The sequence below is a fragment of the Octopus bimaculoides genome, chromosome 11, assembly GCF_046866305.1.
Source record: "Octopus bimaculoides isolate indiv1 chromosome 11, ASM4686630v1, whole genome shotgun sequence".
Taxonomy (NCBI): domain Eukaryota; kingdom Metazoa; phylum Mollusca; class Cephalopoda; order Octopoda; family Octopodidae; genus Octopus; species Octopus bimaculoides.
Genome location: NC_142938.1, coordinates 57,097,362 through 57,118,773, shown reverse-complemented (window position 1 = coordinate 57,118,773; position 21,412 = coordinate 57,097,362). Strand labels below are relative to the sequence as shown.

Sequence of the window (21,412 nt, the reverse complement as noted above, 5' to 3'; positions counted from 1 at the left end):
GGAGGTGGAGAAAAGCAATGCCTCTGGGTCTACTGCTGCTGCCTCAACCACCACCGCCACCATCACGTCCAAAAACTCTGATACTACAGCAGTCTCGCCTGCCACCACCACCAGAGACAACATCAACAGCAACAAAAACAAAACCAAGAACGCAAGGTCATCGGCCGTCAACACTGGCACCACCACTATTTCAACAAACTCTGCTGCCACTACCACCACCTTTGAGCCTGGCAGTACCAACACCACTGTCAACACCACCATCAACAACTACAACAACAAAATCGTCGCAATGCCGTCCAGAACTGTCGAAAACAAGATGAACAACACCACAAATTTTACAAAAAACATGTCTGCCAGCACCACTAAAATAAATTTTGCCTAAGCAATAAAGCAAAAAAGAACAATATTAACATTCACCCCAAAACAAATTAAAGACACGAAATCCCTTCTTACGAAAGAAGGTGATAACGTACAATTACACATTCCCAAACAAATAATTGAAAGCACAACAAGAAATACATCACATACAAACTCATCAAAACCAAAACAAGCGTACGGATAACTTTACCACCGAAAAAATCAAAAAATGTCTTCGCCCTGTATGGGCTCATCAAGAGCATGTTACTCGGGGGCGTAATTTCGCCACTGTTCAAGTGCGCTTCCAGAGTGAAAATATAGCGAAGCCATTTTCGACACTCTCTCTCCATACGGATGACTTGGTGATGATACCGAGTTATCTTGGACAGAGAGTGACGAAGGTGACAATAAAAAATGTGCTTTCAGAAGTAGAGATGCAATGGATAGTATCTGCCATATGCCTCGAAATGGAGGAGGCAAATAAGCTGGAAATTGTTGCTGTATAGGAAAAATACTGGGAAGGGAAAAAACTCAAAGATCTCCTCCACATCATTGAAGAGGAGTCCCAAAAATTCCCACATATATCAAACTGGCAGAGGACCACAAGTAGTATGTAGTGGTGGAAGAAAGGCGGCCATATTGTTAAACATGCAACAGCGAAGCACACCTCAAAAAGAATTGCCCAACTGCCGCGAACCAAAAACAAGTGCAACTACCAAAACCCACGACAAAACCCCTACTACCAACACCACCATCAACACACAAAACAACAAGAGGAATACCAGCAGCACCAACAACTGAGAAGACAACAGCAACTGCAAGAACAACAAGTGAAGACACAGAAGAAAAAAAAGAAAATTCAAAGACTGTTTCCCACTCCTACATATCACATACAGCTCACACAAATAACAAGCAGCCAACACCAACAAAAACAGCAACACAACCACTCACAGAAACACACACAGACGCTCACAATTTGCCCTTACCCCCTTCCGATTCCTCGGAACTCTCGTTGGAAGGCGAGAGTAATGAGGAATGGCAAATAGCCAGAACAGGAAGGAGGAAGAGGAGTAATAAAAGAAAAGCAAACACCAACAAAGCAGGGAGATAGACAACTTCCGAAAACACTCCAGACACCAGCACAAGCACACACAACAACAACACAAGCAAAAAAAACCCCAAAAGTAAACACACACACAATGCTCACTGCCATCAACACAAAAATCTCAGAGTTGACGGAATACATCAACACAAAAACAAACATAACAAACGACGACATAAAAACCAGCAACCACCCGTACACAACACCGCCAGAACACATCAAAATACTACACATAACACCAACCCTGCACCACACACTAAAATCCATTTTTCCCAAGGCAGTTGGCAGATGCCAAAAATATCTGGCGAAAAAACTGTGCAGTGATCTCCTCGAGGAAAACCCGAAGGAGGAGACACAAAAAACTTTCGAACGGTAAGTGACTCACTGTTCCTATCTTTAGAACTTAAACACTCACATCAGGATTATGCTCAAGATTTGGTTGTATACAGATGTAAACATTGGCAAGCTCATGTGTTTTCTTCATATAAATAACCCATACAAGTTAATTATACCTTTATATGTATAAAGGTATAATTGGCTTGTATCGCTTGATATATCTTATCTGAACACTTTCTATCTTTTGAACCCAAATTAGGACACCCAGCACGTCTATAAACATGAACTTAAACATTACTTTCAGTTTAACTTAACATAAACATTACTTCCAACTATGTTCAATACGTTGTACTCCAATAACCTTATACCTTTGATTTCATTGCTCCTTCTTAACTCCATCTCCTTCACTTGTTGCCTTCACTTTCTTCAGCAAAGATAGGAGTTATTTATCCTGTTTAGGCTATGTTAGTGGCATTATTCTGCATCTGAGAATTTTAATTGTCTTCTTTAACCGTCTTAGACATATCTAAGATTCTGAAAGCAACCTTAGTTCGTTTGCTTACGTTTATCGTAAGATGAATTCATAACATATACATATTTTCTTCTTCCTGCTTTATTACGTATAAAATACTGCACCACACAAAATTTTATTTTATCTATTGGAAAACTCTTGCATCAACAAATATAGAGCGTGATTATCGAAGTAAACTTTGGTAATAGTAATAACTTAGTTTAAACAAGTAATTTTTATTCCATTAACCCCTCTTTTTTTGCCCCTCTGATTTCCATTTCACTTAACAACACAATCTCTCTCTTTAGATTCATAGACCATCCACCACGTTTATAAACTGTCATACACTTAATATCTTACTAGTTCATGCAAGCATAATTTTCCTATACATATAGCATTGCCTTAATCTTCATTACCACACGACTATCGTGTGTATGTGCGTACAAATATATGTATATGTATGTATGTGTGTATGTATGTGTATGTGTGTGTGTATATATATGTGTATTTATATGTATATGTACATATGTATGTATGTATATGAACATGTGTATATATATATATATATATATGTATGTATATATATATATGTATATATATATATATATATATATATATATATATATATATATATATATATATGCATTTATGTCAATACTATGTATAAATACAAGATTAATGCCCCTTTGCGTTCCCATTATACATAAAACACTCTTCTCCCATTTTTAATCGGGTTTTAAATCATTTTATTGACTTCCCTTTCTAAATGCTAAATTTCTTCTTTTCCTTCTTTTCTTCCCTCCTGTCTCGTAGCGTTGCAACCTCCGGCGGTTTTTTCAAATAATATAGGCAGCAATCTTCTCTACCCACAGTTATCACATTCGGTTAAAATGTCTTACATTAAGTTGGCTCTTATGTATTTCCCTGAAGAGAAGATTACATGTTTATCAACATCACCTATTCCTTTGGAAGGAACCATTTGTAATCTTCAAAACATATGTCGGAAATAAAAGAATTCATTTCACATATGCATATTATTCCATTTATTAAATTATATATATATATATATATATATATATATATATATATATATATATATATATATATATATATATATATATATATATATATAATACGAAAAAGAGATCACATAGGAGATACGATGGTTCTGTTATGATCTTCATTACCTTACAGCTCTTTCCTACTATAAGATGCAGTGGACTTGGAGTTGAGTGGCTGAATAACATCCTATGGCTTAATCGGACCCTCAAATATAAAGTACAATATATTTGGGAAAATATCAATTACAAATGTAGGCACTGATTAAGCTATCGGTTATTATTCAGTCACTCAAGTTCGAGTCCTCTGTATCTTATAGTAGAAATATGTGTAAGACAATGAAGTTCATAACATAACCATCGTTTCTTCTGTGTTATCTCTTTATTATTATATATATATATATATATATATATATATATATATATATTCTTTTGACACTCCTTAAAAAGACCATTTCAATACAATGGCTCTTCTCTCTCTCTTTTACCACATCCATCTCTCTATCTGTCTGACTATCCGTCTATCTCTCTATCTCTCTATCTGCTTGTCTATCTATCTATCTATCTACTTATACATCTTCCATTGTCTCTAAAGCCTCACCCCAAAAAAGCAAAAAACAAATCAATGTTCTGTTATAAACAAAACCCCAAAAAAAACACCTGTTTTATATAAATAAAAAAGATCTCTGTATTTTCACAGAATTATATTTGACAAGTTCGAAAGACGAACACATATAGACGAACACACACATATATACACACAAACACACGAACAGTGATGCATACACACCTACTCACAACCCTACACACACAGAGACACACCCACCCATATATACGCGCACACATGAACGCACACGCTTACATACAACTACATACACATACACACACAGACACATACATATGCACACACACACACAGAAGTGCATACACGCAATAAAACGCACACATACTTGACACAAATCTTTCACACACACATACGCACACACACATACGCACGCACACACACACACACATATACACACGCACTCACATATACACACGCACACACACGTATACACACGCACTTACACACACGCACACACATATACACACGCATACACACACACACTCGTACACGCACGCACACATACCTCCCACATGCACAACACACACTCACGCAGAAACGCATACAATTACACACACATGGGCATAAACAACACACGCACACGTACGCACGTACGTAAGCAAACGCACGCACACACACACATACACAGAACGCACATATACACAGCATAAACACACATAACATACAAACACACGCATGCACAAAATATACACAATATACACATACATACACACGCACAAAAATATACACACACGCTCACACACACACATACAGACACACATATACACACACGTACACACACACACACATACACGCACACGCACCTAACACTCACAATACCCCACACACACGCGTATGCACATCCACACACACACACACACACACGCACACACACACAGACGCACATACACATGCACACACACATGTGCATAGGTGCGAAAAAACGCACATATACCTCCACACACAAACCCCTCCCGTCTACACATCACACGCACACATACATACACATGTACACACACAAAAGACACATACACACACATGTACAAACGAACTCACATACACACACACGCAAATGAACCCACACATAACTCCTACACACACCACACACACTCATACACACACACACACACACCCAAGTATACATACATAGACACACACGCAAATGAACTCACACATAACTCACATACACACACAACAAACAGTAACACGTACACGCACCTAAGTATACATACATGGATTTACACACATACGCGCATACACGCACACACACACACACACACACACACACACACACACACAAAATAACCCACGTGCGATCCAAAGAGCAAACCGCACGCATACACCCACGCACGTACACACACATATATATACACATACACACACGCACACACAGATACAGGCACACACTGCAAGAAAAACACACTCACACAACATACACATACACGCACACACACACATACTTAAAAACTGCTTGCTCACTTTTCTACTGACCATCGTCCACAACCACTCCCAAATAATCCCTGCTACTAATTCCTAATACAATGTTAAGCGACACACACACACACACAGACACACACACACACTAATAGATAAACAGCCAAACCACACACACACACACACACACACACACACACACACACGCACACACACGCACATACACCTGCTGTTATTACACACACACACACGGATCCGTTTGCACGCACTCATACATACCTCCCTCTCTTGCACTCTCCTGTCTTAGAAAGAACTTTTTCTCCACCCTTTCCCTTCCGGTCATTCCACAATGTAACCTCGTGTATATCGTTGGCGATTATTTCTTCCTCCGTCTTCCCTTCTTTGGACTTTCCTATATTTCCGACGAAGAGCTCCGCTCGAAACCTCAAATTCTCTTTCTTTCCTTTCCTCAGCATCCAATAACACAATATCTGTATCACGTCCTCGCGTTGGTGTTTTTTTGTCGTTTTTCTTGTTTGAACTCACTATATTTATATATATGTATATACCGAAGATGACGTCTAGAAGACTGGTTCTGTTTCCTTTGTTTAGAAATCATTAAACTGAGTTTCTCCCAATTTTTAAATACGTTTTTACTGGCAAATATTTCAAAGGAAAGCAGGCTGGGAATATCACCTGATGATCCTAAACGTTAATTCAGATTGCTGGAATAAGGGATGTGGGCGTGCTTTATGTCTTTATGTACATACATACACAAATGTGTGTGTGTGTGTGTGTGTGAGTGTGTGCAAGTCTGTTTGGGTGTGTATATTTGTGTTATATTTTCATACCATTGCAGATTTACTATAAATTTCGCGAATGGTAACTATATACCTTTACAGATGGATGTCCGCTATAACGCTGTGAAAAATTGGAAAACCATTGTTTATGACAGCTATTACGGTAGATGGGTTAAACAAGAAAGAATCTTTAAATATCCATTTGTTTGTGATGTTCCATTTCAGACTGTGATATATGTAACTCCATATGAATTCAAGGTATGCCATATTATTTTCATATTGACTATAGTAAACGAGAGTGAATTCATGCTATTAAACACCGACATTTTGTAAAATGAAACTTTTAGCATATGTGATTTGATTAAATTAGTAGTGGACCTAAGGTATATCAAAGGTCGCATGTTTGTCAGATAGGTCATTAGCAATACGTTTCTAATTTCTGATGCTGTTCTTATTATATTGATTAAATTATTGATTTTAAGGAAATTAATTGTAGCATTTCTTGTACAATTTAGATTTTTGTTAATGGTCGTTATAGCCACACCTTCACAAATCGACATGGTATCCAAGGGAAACTACTGGAGGTAATGAGAGATGTTGAGGTTATTTCCGTGGAATTTAAGTAAAACTTTGTTCAAAACTGCCTGTCCTCTTCCTACTATACTCAGAGAAAATAACTAACATTAAAATATTTCGAACCTATTTATGGTTCGTAGAATAGAAACGATTCACTAATAGCAGAGTTGATGAAGCCTCCCAATAAATTTGTGACTTTTTCATCGTACGATGAACGTGTTATTTGTTTTTTATTTAAAAGTGTACTTCGAGTATTATGCAATACACACATACATACATACATAGGCCTAACATCAATTCAGACTGCCTTTGAATGTCGTAACGTACCCGTTCGACAACATCTTTTAACAATGAAGTTCGAAGTGCATCCTTTGAACAAGGTTGCATACTTGAGGTTGATAACATCATGAGACTTGGAAAGCAACTCTTCAGCAGCATTCCTTGTCTGATAATCTTAAATACATTCCCAAAGAAGACGCACGATTCTACCGCAACGTGTCATCAGATGAAGGAATGAGCGTATATCAGCAGAAGACCATGCATGGATATGCTAGTAGGTAGCTCCAGGATAATAGTAACATTTATCATCAAAACAGTCAATCATGGATCGACAACCGGATTACTAACGCCCACTCTGAAGGGTATGCGTTTGCAATCCAAGAACAGGAAATATCAACCAAATACGTGATGTACGACTGAAACTGTAAAAATCTGTAAAACTTTCCAGAAGTTTATCACTTAAGTACATATGAGCATGTCTAGACATACATACATGAGAATACATAAGTAAAATAAAACATACATATCTGCACACATACATACATGCATACATACATACAAAGATACCCTATCGATGTTGAATTTCCAGTGAAGGAGCCTTAGATCCAGGTTAGAAACCGGCTCTTTATTGGCAAAAAATCTTGAAATATAACTGAATAACGACATCAGTATGTGCATACATACATACATACATACATACATACATGCATACATACATACATACATACATACATACATACATACATACATACATAATGAAGGCACTGTGAATAAAGATAGAATGACCCAAAAATATTACACCAGACTTAGGAAAATATAGTAGTCGGAACTCTTCCTTACAACAATATCCCACAATACATTTGCAGTATCAGTGCTGATCCCAACATTTGGGATACTTGATTGTTCTGTAGAGGAAATCCACTCCCTAGATATCAAAAACCCGCAAAATCCTGACAACAGCTGGGAATTTCTACAGAAGCAGTGATGTTGACAGTCTCTACCTAAGACGAAATGAAGGTGGTAGAGGCCTGAGATTAGTGCACAGACGGCCTTCGAATGCTGTATGGTATCACTCAGGCAGCACATGCTAAACAACAGCAGTAAAAATAAATGTGCTAATGCAGTCCTGAAAAGGGAAGTGAGTTCAAGAAACACTCTCTTCCTGGTGATCTCCTATACAGCCCCAAAACAGCTGGGCTATTCTACCTCAGAGGAGACCTGGATGGAAAGCACTCAACATACAAAACAAAAATGACCATGCATGAGTATGTCGCCCGGAAGCTTGAAGAAGACAGTAGAATTGACACGAAGCGCAGCCTCTCTTGGATACAAGAGTACTACATCACATCACACTTTGAAGGCTATACGTTTGCAAGCCAGGAAGAGGGGATTGCCACAAAGTACCTGGTGATCAAGAGAGACAGTGACGCTCTTGTAATCCTAAGGTGCAACCGCATCTATAGGTTATGTCATGTTTCTGTGGAAGACACCAAGCATATGATTAGCAGCTGTCCTAAAATGTCGTCACAGTACTACCTCCCTATGCGGCACGATGTTGTTGCTAAAACAATTTATAATGCCATCCGCAAAAAAGACTGTCCTGAATTTAACTTAGAAAATCCCTCTGTTATGCAATGCATTCATAAACACCAACCAAGAAATACTGGTGGAATATTCCCAGGAAAAATTCTGTCAAATGTAAGCATAACAGGCCAGATATTGTTATTTGAGACAGAGGAGCAGAGGTATGTGCAATCATATAAATATCTCTTTGAAAATCAGAGAAAAAGAAGATATCCATGGACAGCTGCTTCGAAACCTTTAGCTTCTATATCCAGACTATAAATTCATATTCATACCAACAATAATTGGAGCACAAAGTTTTTTTAGTAAATGCTTAAAGGAGAATCTGGATAAACTGGGATTTTCAGAAAGTGAAATTGCCCGGCTGATTCGTACATTACAAGTCCAATCTGTGAGTGGAACAGTATAAATATGCAAAACCTTTCTCAAGTTCCAAATGTGAATTTGTCTGTGTTTCTTACTGATTTAACTATTGTCCTTAAATTACCTCCTTCTATATTCCTGACATATTTACATAAAATTCCTATTATAAAGTTCATATACCACTAACCATTGACGAGAGTCCTAAACATCTTTTCTCATTTATAAATAGGCTGTATTGCTTATTAACGGTCAAATATAAATTTCAGTGTCCTATATTTAAGAATTCCGTACTCCCATATTTGGTTTTTTAACTCCATTTGCTTATTTCCTCTATATGGAGTTTTAAACTTGCTTATTTACACTAATCAATAGAGAGAAAGTTGCATATATTTCTATGTTATATATATATCATCACCTAGCCGTTACCCTTTAATCGTGTTTTAAATAGACATGACTCGTAGAACAATTTATTTTTTAAAATTTCATAAGAACCCAATACCCATGTAATTCTAAAGTCCTCCTTTTCCTTTATTAAGTTTTTATTTTTCTTAATGTGCTCTTTGACAATTCAGATTCTTAAAATGAATTTATTGTCTTTCTGTACGAAACGATCGTCTACCGAATTGAATAAATATTTTATCCTATATTAACATCTATCTCCTCTATTTATAATAAATGTGATTGAATTTGTCATACTTCGTTCTATAACTTAAATCATACACTTATATATATATATATATATATATATATATATATATATATATATATATATATATATATATATATATATATATATATGTATATATATATTTTAAAAAATAACGTCGACCACTAACGTGGACAATTAATGCGCTAGAAATAGATCACATCTTGTGTCTATTAAGACCTAATTTGTTCTCAACATGAAATATAGCAGCATACCAAAAACGTGAGCGGACAAGACATTTAAAATCACCTAAAAAAGTATTATTAAACAGGAACTAGTTTCGGATTTAACAAATTCTTACCATTTGTCTATTCCTCATCAGCCTGATTTGTAATGAACCGTAATCATCAGAATCATATACAGAGTTGTCCACCGCCATTGGTGCGCGTGCATATGGTTCTGCTAATTACAGCTTAATGGTAAAATTCAAAAGTCTTCGTTTTGGCGCGCTGAATCTCTTTGATTCTTTAGATGTGCTGGCCTACTGATAATTAATCGATATTAATTAATATATGACTAATTACCAGATTTTATAATATATATATATCCACACTTATACTTATGTACACATTCATACATGGACACACGTATATACATGATAAATGCATGAAAATATCTACACATATACACGGACATGCTCATTTGCATATACATATCGATACATATGTATATTTCTCTACCCACATACCATGTTTATACATAGGCATATAACCATATCTTCATTCGCGCTGAGGAATATATATATGCACACGCATACACGTGCCACGTAGACACTTGGGATGGTATCCCTCTCATCCCCCACAACAATATGTCTGTGTCGGATTGTGCTTATCTCCATATCTATATCTATGGGTGCCTACCCACGTGTCTACAGTCCATGAAAGTATATACTTGTGTGTGTTTGTGTGCGTGTGTGGAAAACAAAGTTATTTTATTCGTAATGGGTAGAAATATAGGAAAAGTAAAAGTTGAAAATGCACTGAAAATTGTTAAAATTTTTTTATTGATATACTTGAAGCTTCAAACGGTTTCACAGTTTCCACTGATTTTCAAAAATTTCAAATAGAAAGACCTATGTTTTTATGTTGCAGCTATCTTGCTTCTGACTAGAGTTTGAGGTTTCAGAGTATTTTTATGGAGTTCATGGCTCAAATTAGTACATGTTTTGAATAGGATTTGATTGGTAGAGGATAGTCACATGACTGGTCTTAGAAATTTTGTAGGTTCCCCGCTACGTCCGTGTGTTAGTATCAAGTGACAATGTTTGGAGTCGTAAGTTAAGGCTGACACAGTTGACTGAACAAGTCCAAGCAATAAATGATCTGAATGTTTTCTGTCAAGTATTTGTAAAGCATTAACACATGATTAAGTTTATAACCTTTTGTACGTTTCCCGCTACGTCCGTGCGTTAGTGTCACATGGCAGCATATTTTGCGATTAGAAAGAAGGCCGACAATGTTGAGTGAACATTGATTGTTTGGACTTGTTCAGTCAGTTGTGTCAGTTTTAACTTACGACGCCAAACATTGTCACTTGATACTAACACATGGACGTAGTGGGGAACGTACAAAACTTCTAAGACCAGTCATGTGACTATCCTCTACCAATCAAATCCTATTCAAAACATATACTAATTTGAGCCATGAACTACCTGGGTACAGGACATTGCAAACAAAATGTAGACAAGAAAAAAATAATAACCAGAGTACAGAAAACACACAGGCCACATAGAGAACATTTTCCTTCATCAGCTACTCCCATTTTAACGCCGGCGTTTATGTATATATATATATATATATATATATATATATATATATATATATATATATATATATATATATATATATACATATATACACGTTTGTAATTATGCATCTCTGTGTCTGTATATATATACATGTATTTCTATATGCGTGTATTTAGGGTATATATTTACATATGTGTACTTGTGTCTACGTGTGGGAACATATATGTTTATATGTATATATAAGCTTGAAACACGTGTACCGCAGAATCTTTTGTGTTTTGTTTTTATTTTACATTTTCTATATATATATATATAATACGGTACATTTAAACACAAGAGAAAACTACCTTCAACAGGCAGTTTTTACACACTAGAAGAAGTAGTCAAAACGACCAAAACCACATTTAAGAACAATCTTCAAAAGGAATGAAAAATAAAAGCTTTTTACCTTGTTATTTTATTCTGGTCAGACCTAGGTTTCTGGATTTTTTTTAGCAAATAAACTAATTTACTAGGCGAAATCCTTCATCAGTGACCGCGCCATAACACTAACATATAATTAAGAGACGATTAACACGTGTCTCTTCGTTATACATTATAATTTTTCAAATTCATCGCGCAAACGCAGTATCAGTCGGCAGTAAATGAATGACCGCCGAACCAATCTTTTAAAAATTGTTAAAGACATATACATAACATATATAGGGTGGTAAGGTTTTTTGAAAATTCACCACCAGTGGCCTAGCATGCATAAAAAGTCAATAGACAACATATTCTCAATATAAAATAGTGTGCATTTAAACACAAGAGAAAACTACCTTCAACAGGCAGTTTTTATACGCTAGAAGAAGTAGTCAAACGACCAAAACCACATTTATGAGCAATCTTCAAAAGGAATGAAAAATAAAAGCTTTTTACCTTGTTATTTTATTCTGGTCAGAGCTAGGTTTCTGGATTTTTTTTTAGCAATGAAAATAATTTGCTAGGCGAAATTCTTCATCACAAGAATGAATTACAACAAATTTTTTGTGAACCTTATTTTTAAATCAGATAAAAATTAAATAATTATTGTCACCCATCCGCTTGTGGTTTGAATTCTTGAATAAAGTTCTTTTCTTTTGCTCAGCCTGCTACAATTCTTAAATCACAAATTTTACAAAATAAAAAGTTTTAAAAAATTATGGTTACGTGTATCCTGATATCTATTATTGTGGATTTGTTTGAACTTAGAATCACGAATTTGCTACTGGCGTAGTTTCATGTCTTGACGGTGCATTTTCACTCTTGCCTATATATGGTTTTTAATTTCGGGCATGCGCGTTTTTTAAAAAATTTGTCGACTACACAGTATAGTAGGGTCAGTTGCGCACAGTCTGTGAGAAAAACAGCACCATGACGCAATTCACTCTGCCTAAAATATGGAAAGAACATGCTGTACTGCTCCAATACAAGCATTTCAGAGTGTCTGGGTGTCAGTCTGAGAACAGTGCAATCTGAGGACATGTACTGTGAGTGATAAAAATCAAACATTTAGTCAACATCGTGTTTGGAGTGATCACTAGCGATGGCGACGTTATATCTACATTCATCTTCCCATACGGTCTCAGACACAAGACGGCGGCCTACATTAAGTGCCTGGAGGAGGTAGTGCTGACCTGGGTGAAGAGTGTGGCTGCTGGAAAACCCTGTGTCTGGCAACAGGACACCGCACTATTCCACACAGGCAGGAGAATCCAGTCATGGCAGTCAGACAATTTCTGCGACAACATCAACACTAACATCTGGCCACCTAACTTCCCAGACTGCAACCCCCTTGATTATTATGTGTGGGGCGCAGTTGAACGAGAGACCAACAAAACTCCTTGTAATACCAAAGATGAGATGAAGGCAAGGATTATGGCAGCATTCACCAACTTAAACAAGAAGGCCGTCCAGAAGAGTTGCAGTAGATTCCGAAGTCGTCTGGAGGCCGTGGTTGAATAAATTTACTCTTTAGTATTTCAAGATATTTTTATGTAATTTTGGTAAATATATCTGTTAAAATGAGTGGTGTGCCCATGTGCGTGTGTGTGCTTATGTGTACGTGCGTATGTGTGTATTTGGGCGTGTGTGTGTACCTATGCCTTTATTCACAACGCGGACTTTTCATACAGCGAATCAGATTACAAATTTTGCAATTCATCCTTGCATTTATAAAAATTCTTCTTCCTGTCTTTGCGTTAAGATAAAGACGAACATGTATAAATTGATATTTAATGATATACAGAGCACACGTAGGGAAATCTAAGACTAACACAACCACGAATTATTAGTTCCTACATACTTTTCACTGTTACATAAATGTAGGTACGTATGTACGTACGTACCTACCTACTTGCTTACATGCCAACATACATTCATACAAAATACACACATACAACATACACACATACATATATATGTGCGTATGTATATATAGTTTACTCTTTTGTTGATGTAAAATCAATAACAAGTACTCCAACTAGTGACATGTAAATAATGTTTAATTTACGCAATATGTATATTCAAATACATGCATATTTATACGTACATACTTACGTGTGTGTGTATACAGATACATACATATATGTATGTAGAGATAGATAGATAGATAGATAGATAGATAGATAGATAGATAGATAGATAGATAGATAGATAGATACCTGTGTGACAAATCCGGAAGTGAGCAAACACATGCTCAGTGTTTACCGGATATTATTGACACGTATCTTTACGCCACGTCAATATCAGCGTGCTACCAGTTCAGTCGACTCTTTGTGAATTAACTACGATGGAAATCAGCAGATATACGTTTGCATTTTTGCACATTGTTCCACTTGTATACAGCGTAAACTATGATTCAATTTCAAGGAAGACTATAATTATTCGAGAAAATATTTTTATACCTAAATCTTATAATACACTACCACCGGATGTAAATAGATTCTTATTGCTTTCATTTAATCCCTAAGTATTTTTTTCAGCTGTTTCCAACTTTGAATGCAACACAATTACACATTATTTAGAAATAGAAATTTATAAGAATCGTTGGCTTTTAAGGTTTTTCCACGAAATGTAATGTCACTTATTACGCCCTTAAAATACAATTTTTGTCCTGAAACACCACGGGCAATTTTCGAAGTTTCTTTTACTCTAGTTCTCCCGATTTTTCCCAGGTATCTACGTTAATTATCGAGATATCACTGGCTGTATCCAATTATAACTTTACGTTTGTGTTATAAATTTTTACATACACAAATTTCCTTTCAGGCTCGTTCGTATTTCATGTCACCGGTAACTTATTTACATAATTTTTTTTCTGTTGAACGGTCTTTTAGGTTTTGCTTTACAGTGTGATTTTTATGACCTACCTTGCCACACTTGAAGCATTTTATATTTTTGAACGGACAGTTACTATTAAAATGTAGACCACCGCACCCACAACATGGATTTGGTCTTGACATTTTTTCTCTTTTTTCTTATCTTTTTCTTCAATTTTATCTGCGCCAAGTCATAGATTTATAATCCTCTGGCATTCTTCTGCTACTGCCTGTAGAGTTAGCTTTTGGTCCTGCTCTAATTTTGTTAATATCCGGGAATGTATATCTGCATCTTTGCTTGCAGTAAGCTCTTGAACAAAAATTAGACATTTGAACATGTCTGGGATTAATTAGTTTAATTTTAATTTTTCACACTCTCTGTTAATAATCCCAGCATAAGTGACGAAATCTTGATAATCTTTTTTGACCAAATTTAAATATTGCCAAAGAGTATTGAACTGGGAACTTCTTTCACTGAAAATTTTCGATAAAAAATTGTTTCATCGAAACTAATCTCACCTGGTTTCTTCGGCAGAATATAATTACTATATTTTTCGTGCTCGGCAGGGGATAACTTTCTTAAAAGTAGTTGTATTTTTTCTCGACAGACCAATGTTTACATTATCCTTGGAAAACTTCGCCTCTTCTGGATTATAACTGAATTCTTCAATTGAGTTTGGCGAGTACAAACTTGAAGTATTTTCATGCTTCTTCAACATTAATTCCAGCAACTGTTGGTTTTGTTGTTGCTGTTGTAGTTGCTGTTGTAATTGTTGCTGTTGCTGCTGCAGTTGCTGTTGTTGTTGTTGTTGTTGCTACTGTTTATATTACGCCCATGCATCCATCCATGCATCCATCCATACATACATAAATACATACATATATACATACGCATTTACGACGGGTTTGTTTCTGTCTCCTTGTACTGAATCCAACCACAAGGTTTTGGTTAACTCGAAGCTAAAGACATTTTCCCAGGATGCCATAGAGTGGGAGTGAACACGGTACCATGTTGCTTTCCTACAACATGGTACAACGAAATATACAACCACAAAATACAAAGGAAAATGAATATTTTGCTTATTTTATGAAGAGGAAAGTTAGTAAAAAAGATTTAACTAACTGATTTTGTATTGTCATGCAATTTCTGCTGGACAAAAGCCTTCATAACTTTTGAAAATACTCATCCGTTTTCATCAAAGCTTGCTTAAGTAGACTAATCTGTGATAGTGACAGTTTGTCCGACCGAAGCTTATCGGTGCTAACAAGGAATTTGTATATATGTTCATTTTCATTTATTTTTCGAATTTTACATGGAGGAAATGTTTCTTGATAATATTCATTATGTGTGACTTGTACTTTATGATCTAACCCTCAGCTTTTCTTTCTTTGTAGATAATTACATTTAAATAAAATGAAATTCGTAACCTGTCTGATTTGCAAAGAGGGAAAATAGTTGGAGAGCGAAAAGCTGCAGCTTCAAGTCCATAAAACTCATAAATTTATTTTTCAAGAGGTACAGTCACGAAAATCATGTTGACATTCTGATTCTAAGGTGAGGTCGGATCTGGCGCGTATACTTTTGATGGAAGGAAAAGCCCATTGTTGGTCTTTAGATAGTGAATCATTGATGTGTAAAACTATCGAAACGCGGAAGCAAATTTGACAACAGAAATAAATCATCATCTTGCCAAATAAACATCATCCAAAACCGCTCGTCGTGTACTACATAGATTTAGATACCATGAGAGGACTTCACTTGTTACATGTCTCCTGTCTACCCTCAACAATGATAAACGGAAAAAATTGATTCTAAACTACCAGAAGTGTTCAATGGCTAAACGGAGCCTCATCATCTTCCCTTGTGGATCATCATTCAGCAATTGTCCCACACCGAAGCAAGTTTATGTCTCGAGAAGCTTTCAGCATTGACTGTTTGGCACCTACTGTAAAGTGTGGAGATGGTTCTGTGATGATTTGGGCAGCCATTTTATAGAATTCTCACGACTTCTGAGTTTTTACCATGACAGGATTAAAGCCAAGAATTATCTCAGTATTTGGGCTAATAATGTCCATGACAGAGTACCAAACATTGTTCCCTAATTGTAGTTCAATCATCCAGGAAGTTACTGTGCCGGTTTACTCAATAAGGTTATGTTACGAATAACACGAAAGTAAATTATACCATCTGGATTGGCCTCCACAATCATTTCATCTTAATATAGTCGAAGAGTCATGTTGCATTTTGGGATAGCACTTGAGGATACACTTCCTTCCGCCATGGCCACTGAAAAAGCTAAAGCAGGTTTTACTTGAAGAATGGTTAAAACATCTCCGAATAGCAGTTCAGAAACGTGCCAATTTCTCGCCATTTTGAAGCCGTGGTTAAAGGTGAACTAAAAATGAATTAAATAATAAAACTTCTATTTAACACGTTGTTTGTATTATTTTGTTCAACTCCTCTGTATGTGTGTGAACATGTATGCAATGGTACTTGCATGCATAGCATTGCAAATATAGATCGTATTCATGTACTGAATTTTATTTAATTTGACAGTAACTTTGAGGACTCGGAGCTGAAATCTTTTGTTGTGACATGTTCTGTCTGGTTTTGTGATTCCCACTTTCTCAAGAGTTGTATTGTGAAATTTAGTCACAGAGCTAAGATCTCCAAAGGTTATTGATAGACATGTAAATTTATAATCCGGATAGAGTACCTGCAGAAACCTCATTAGTTCGGTGCATGTTTCTCATTGACCTTTAATATTATGTTGACAACCGCTGGACAAATGGTTTCAGTTACACTGCACAAATTCTTCTCTCTGTCTCTCAGATCCTGTCTGCTGTGCTAGAGATTATGGTGATTTTGAGGGTGACATTCCACCAGGATTCTTTTGAATAAATGAGTGGCTATATCGTCTGCATCGCTGTAAAGATTTTTTACCTGTCTCCTCAGGATTATCCTTTCTACGAATTTCATTATATAATCTATGCATGTATGTATGTATGTATGTATGTATGTATGTATGTATGTATGTATGTATGTATGCGTGTGTGTATGTGTGTAGTGCATGAATGATTGAATGTGTATATGTATTCTAATGTGTGTGTGTAGATATGAATCCAAATCAAGATGCTTGTACACATTCGAGCATACAACTCCATAACCAGTACATCTACATTTCTCAGTTTCACTTAATATTCTTCCGTCCGTGTAATGTCCTAAATAACGTACTTCTGAGGGTATTTCTTCAGTAAACTATCATTACTGGAGTGAACAAACTCATGTTAATCCTTAGAGTATGTTACATTTTTATCCTATTAGGCAGTGTGCAAGCAGTGTTAGTCATTTTTGTGAAAGAGTATTTATATAATTTAATTCATGCTCAAGTGCATTTTTGCGCGTCATTTCAATTACATTGAACTTAAGTTATGATTCACCTGCAATAAAATCACATTCCTTTCTAAACAGGTTTCCAAGAACTTACGAACTAATTTTAACATATCAAAGGCATTTCCTCAGCAATTGCCCAAAATTCCGGAAGTAAGTCAATTTTCAATGTGTGTGTGTGTGTGTGTGTGTAAACGTTATAAACTACCTGCATCAACGTGCTATAAAAGCAGGTAGTAATTCTACCTTTTGCTTATCCTTAGTGCAAGTTTTGAAGAGTGCAGTTCAATTTTAACAGTTATTTTTCAAGGCTATAATGAAAGTGACGAACAAACATGTTCGGCATATTTTGCTTTATGAGTTCGATAAAGGCAACAACGCAATGGAAAGTGCGAGGAATATTAATGCAGAACAATTTAAAGGACGAGTGAAATCGATGTGTAGTCTCGGCCACGGAACATATAGTTTTAGCCAAGGTTCACTTTTCGCAGTGGACAATTTTGCTGCTAGAGCACATCCTCTACAGCCTTTCACTAAATTTTGGATTCCTCTCTCCATTTTCGGCCAGTATACGTAATTTCGCATTAAAGCTTTCATTCTTGAAATACCAGGATGTCCAACGTGAAATTCTCGCAACATTTTCTTTTGCAGTGCTTCCGGTATCACTAATCTCTGTGCATACATCAGTACGCCATCACACATTAAGTATCAGTTCACGTCTTGGTTTCGTTTCGCACCAAACTTGTTCCTATTTTCTTTTGTTGACCACAGTATTCTTTTTGTTTCCTTTTGAATATATCTGGCGTTAATTCATCTAGCTTAAACTTCTCGCATTCCCTGTTTACTCTACCAGCATAAGTGATGTAGTCCACGTCGTTGTTTTTTCTCTATGTTCAGACACTTCCAACATGTGTTGACCAATGAGCTTTTTTCACTGAAACTTTTACACACTATATCTATTGTGTCATTAAAGTTTATGTCCGAAGACCATCTTGGGAATACATAATTGCTGTAACGCTCATGTTCTGCTACCGCCAGTTTTCTTAAGATTAAGCGCGTTTTCATCTCGTCGTCCCAATCATTACATTCTTTGTCGAAGATTTGCTCATATCTTCTGTAGTATACCTCGAAGGTAACTCCTTCGTCTGATTCGTATTTAAACTCCGTTATCAACTTCGCAACGTAGTCTGGCGAGAACATTTTTTCTGAATTTCTTGACGACTTCATTAATTGTAGCATCTTTTGTAAAATTAATTGTTGTTGATGCTTCTTTTGTTGTTTTTGTTGTTGCTTCTGTTGTTGTTTTTGCAATTCGGGCAAACCGACCAACGTAATTTTTAAAATTTCTCTTTCGTAAAATTCACACAATAAAAACTTTGTGAGTTTGTTAACTCCTCGTGAGTTGTTAAAACCTTCGTAAGTTGTTTAAATCCTTGTCGCCACTGTTATAATTCTAAAAAATGTTGGATTGTTATAACACACACTTCAGTATACAGTTTAGTCAGTAAAACTAGTGAAGACACGACTATCGCTGACCGTCTACTACGTACTCCGGTACTTCACGTACTTCTCTTTACTAATTGTGACTAGGTTATTCCATTCGGCATGTGGGAGGGGTGTACCATTACTAATTCCCTACAACACCTATATAGCATTGAAATTCAATAATGCATAAGAGCGGTACTCAGTGTCTGTCAGTCAGTCTTACACTTTTTACAGTCATTATTATTACACGCAAGGACTGCATTTTTATATTCAGGTATGCCTATTAACACGAATATTGGACATACTTAGAATCTCGAGATCCTACCACCTATATTGGGAGGGGTTGTATAATGAAACAATAGACATTGATTTCCTATATATGTACTTGTATATTATATGAACGTGGTCCGCAAAGGAAATATTTTAATTCTCTTCGTATGATGACCTCTTTGTTGAAACTATTTATTATTTGTTTTAATGAACTGATCATTATCATTTCACTTTGTTTATTTTTTGCATAGGTTTATTTTAAAATCTATTTACTGCATTTGCTACATTAAATTGCCTTTCAAAATATAGGAAGACATAATTTTCATTTAGGATTTTGTGTATCACACATCTTATATAGATGTCTGATGGATCAATCACTAATTCCATATATTAACAAAAGGAGACATGCAGAAATCGGTTGTGACACATAACAAGAGTTGATGTTTGAAATCCTGGAATATTAGTTTCAGGTTCATTTCTTGTATATATGTATATGCATACATGTAAATCTATACATGTATGTGTGTACGTGTATACATACACACACAAATATATGCATACATACATTTATATATGTTTGTATATATATATATATATATATATATATATATATATATATATAATAATAATAATAATAATAATAATAATAATAATAATAATAGGGACAAAATCCAAAATTACAGGTAAAAAAATATATATATATTACGGAGATGTACTTGCATAGCAAGTGACCTGATCTGAGACTGTGGGCTGGAACGAAAACATTTGCAACGTGGAAGGTGTTTATAAGCCATTTAAGAAACATACAAAAACCGTTAGATTCACTTCAACATTTAAATTCAATTTACCAAAATATTTTTGCTGCTTTGAGACCGCGGCCAGTTTACTGACAAAATTCCGTGCTGCACGGAATTTTGTCAGTGAACAGGTCGCGGTCTCAAAGCGGCGAAAATATTTTGGTAAATTGAATTTAAATGTTGAAGTGAATCTAACAGTTTTTTGGTGTTTCTTAAATGGCTTATAAACACCTTCCACGCTACAATTGTTTATATATATATATAATTGTTTATATATATATATATATCTTGATAAGAAGGTTTTTTTGCGATATCCTTTATTTGTATACTACTTTTTGCCATTAAAAAACCAATTCTATCATTCAGCACGAAGGGCATTCTTGAAAGGCCCAATAATTGATACATCTAACGGATGCAAGTAAGATATTGTTTTAGGAGGTATAAGTTTGAGAATTGTATTCCTACGTTTGAACACTTCTAGCAGCTCTGTTTTCTCGTGCACTGAGCATTCATCCATGAATAGCACTGAATTTTGAGCATGAAATAGTTGTGCTGTTCTCTGCCCAAACACTTTGTCAGCCCACAGCTGCATGAGTTCATATGTGATTGACCCTCTGTTGGAGACTATTAAATAAATATTCTTTGGGACCTTGATTTTGGGCACGTTTTTTCAA

The 21,412-nt window shown here is 35.7% G+C and overlaps 1 protein-coding gene across 5 annotated transcripts in view; it reads left to right on the top strand.

Moving 5' to 3' along the window:
- The window catches only part of LOC128249097 (galectin-4-like), a 39,980-nt gene extending 22,754 nt beyond the window's left edge, over positions 1–17,226 (top strand). For 4 of the 5 annotated variants that reach the window (XM_089360163.1, XM_089360166.1, XM_089360165.1 and 1 more), the window contains 2 exons: positions 6,262–6,460; positions 6,718–6,986. In XM_089360163.1, coding sequence (XP_089216289.1) covers positions 6,262–6,460; positions 6,718–6,828 — 310 coding nt within the window. In that variant the 3' untranslated portion in view covers positions 6,829–6,986. Of the gene's footprint in view, positions 1–6,261; positions 6,461–6,717; positions 6,987–16,190 lie in introns of those variants that run through there. The other variant, XM_089360164.1, reaches the window with a different exon arrangement.
- Positions 17,227–21,412: the final 4,186 nt, after the last annotated feature.